A 1,826-nucleotide genomic window follows, 5' to 3' on the forward strand; every position below is an offset into this window, starting at 1 on the left:
ATGAAATACGCACAACAGGCAATGAATCTTCAAATAAAGCAAACAGAATTCGGTCCAATCTAATATTCATTTAGTATCCGATATAACATTTATGAGTTCCTGCAAAGGAGAAACTACCTTTTCAATCACTCTTATATAGTTAATTCTCATTGGAAAAAGAAAGAAAAAAGAACGGAAATGAACAATACCCGTTAGAGTAAGAATGTTGTTTCTCCTGGTTTCGTGCATTATTTTCTTTCAAGGACATACTGGTCCAGTCTAAAAACCACTACCACACCTACTTCTAAAAACATATGCAGAACAGAAGTATTTATCATTGAATGAATAACAGGATCAAATGACCTTTCAGTGTGCACGAGCGGAAAAGCTAGTAGGTAACTTTGCATACATGAAAAAAAAATCATGACTAGAAGTATGAATTTGAGGTCATTGCCAGGTAGAATGGGTTTTCAAAACTAAACATTAAATAAAAAATAAAAAAACAACTATCAGTTCGAATGGTATAAAAAGGGTATGTACGAAGGGTTTAAGCACTCAGTAACTGGAAACAGTTAAACCATTCTAACACAATGAAGGCTCTGGTAAGTGCAGTTTTATTCTATATATAATTTTGCTCTATGTTATGTATTGAAGCAAAATGCTTGATACTTTTAATAAATTAGTGCGCTATAGTGCTAATCATATGTAATTAAACATGTTAGCACCCACTCTTTGGGAGTAGCACTAAAACTGTAATTTCCATTAACCAGAAATAAGTAAATTTAAAATTATTAAAGAGTGAAAAAATGCGAGAATACCTTTGATTTGAAAAATGCCTTATGCTTAATTCGTTCTTGCACTGTTACTGGAGAGGCATACCCTTTGAATCTCTCAAATACTTGCTGTTTCAATGCATATAATACTGAAAACTGAGATATCATTTTAAAAAATATTCAAGGCGCGTTTTTAATGCAGATTTCGCTTGATAAATAGGCCAAAGAAAAGCAGAGAAGGAAATAAAGAGGGCGCAAATAACTTGCTTTTTTTTAAAAAATAACTACTTGAGGATGAAACTAAAAATTGAATTATTACTATTCTTCGCCATCATTCTTTCATTTCAAAATCGTGTATATCTAAGATTTTTGAAGATAATTTTTTCCTACAAAAAATCGTTTCGTAGGAAATTTTTTGAATTTCTTACCATTGTAAAAATCAAAACTTATTTACTTTTGCGGTTTAACTCTAAAAGTTTTTTTTTTAGCTTGCTGTCACTCTTCTCGCCCTTGTGGCTTCAGCTTACTCCGTCGCTGTTGGTTACCTAGGGGGTTATGGAGGATATGGTGGTGGATACGGAGGATATGGTGGAGCATATGCTGATGGACTAGGCGGATTTGGTGGATTCCCTGTAGGACGTGCTGTTGCTTATTCAACTAAAATCAGCCACCCCGGTGCTGCCCTAGGCTGGGCCGGTTATGGTGCTGGTTACGGACTTGGTTATGGTGCTGGTTACGGACTCGGATACGGAAAATGGTAAAAGTAAGTATACATTCTTTATAATCCAAACAACTTCGAGATATACGATATTGGCTACAATATGTTGTTCGTTCTCTGGTAACGGAGCCTACGCTGTTTAAATAGTAGCAAATATACGTCAGTTAAGATTAATTTGCATTGTTTTGATAGTGTTCGAGCTCGTCAACTACTATAGTAATACATAATGGTTAATTATAAGAAACAAGTTTTTTTTTTATTGATATGAACAAATGAACATGCTAAATGACTATTAAAGTTTACTAATTGTCTTCAACTCAACATTTTATCTATTTTAGTATCAACTTTCTGATCAA

General features: G+C 33.7%; 1 protein-coding gene across 1 annotated transcript; it reads left to right on the top strand.

Annotated features, from left to right (window-relative positions):
* The first annotated feature begins 569 nt into the window (after nt 1-569).
* On the top strand, nt 570-1,513 carry LOC150094363 (glycine-rich protein-like). The gene is made up of 2 exons (XM_090411907.1): nt 570-581; nt 1,241-1,513. Exons 1-2 carry the CDS (start codon nt 570-572, stop codon nt 1,511-1,513), a joined length of 285 nt encoding a protein of 94 aa, XP_090268033.1.
* Nucleotides 1,514-1,826: the final 313 nt, after the last annotated feature.

Source organism: Typopeltis vanoorti, chromosome 22, assembly GCF_054136105.1.
Source record: "Typopeltis vanoorti isolate ZY-2024b chromosome 22, IOZ_Tvanoo_1.0, whole genome shotgun sequence".
Taxonomy (NCBI): domain Eukaryota; kingdom Metazoa; phylum Arthropoda; class Arachnida; order Uropygi; family Thelyphonidae; genus Typopeltis; species Typopeltis vanoorti.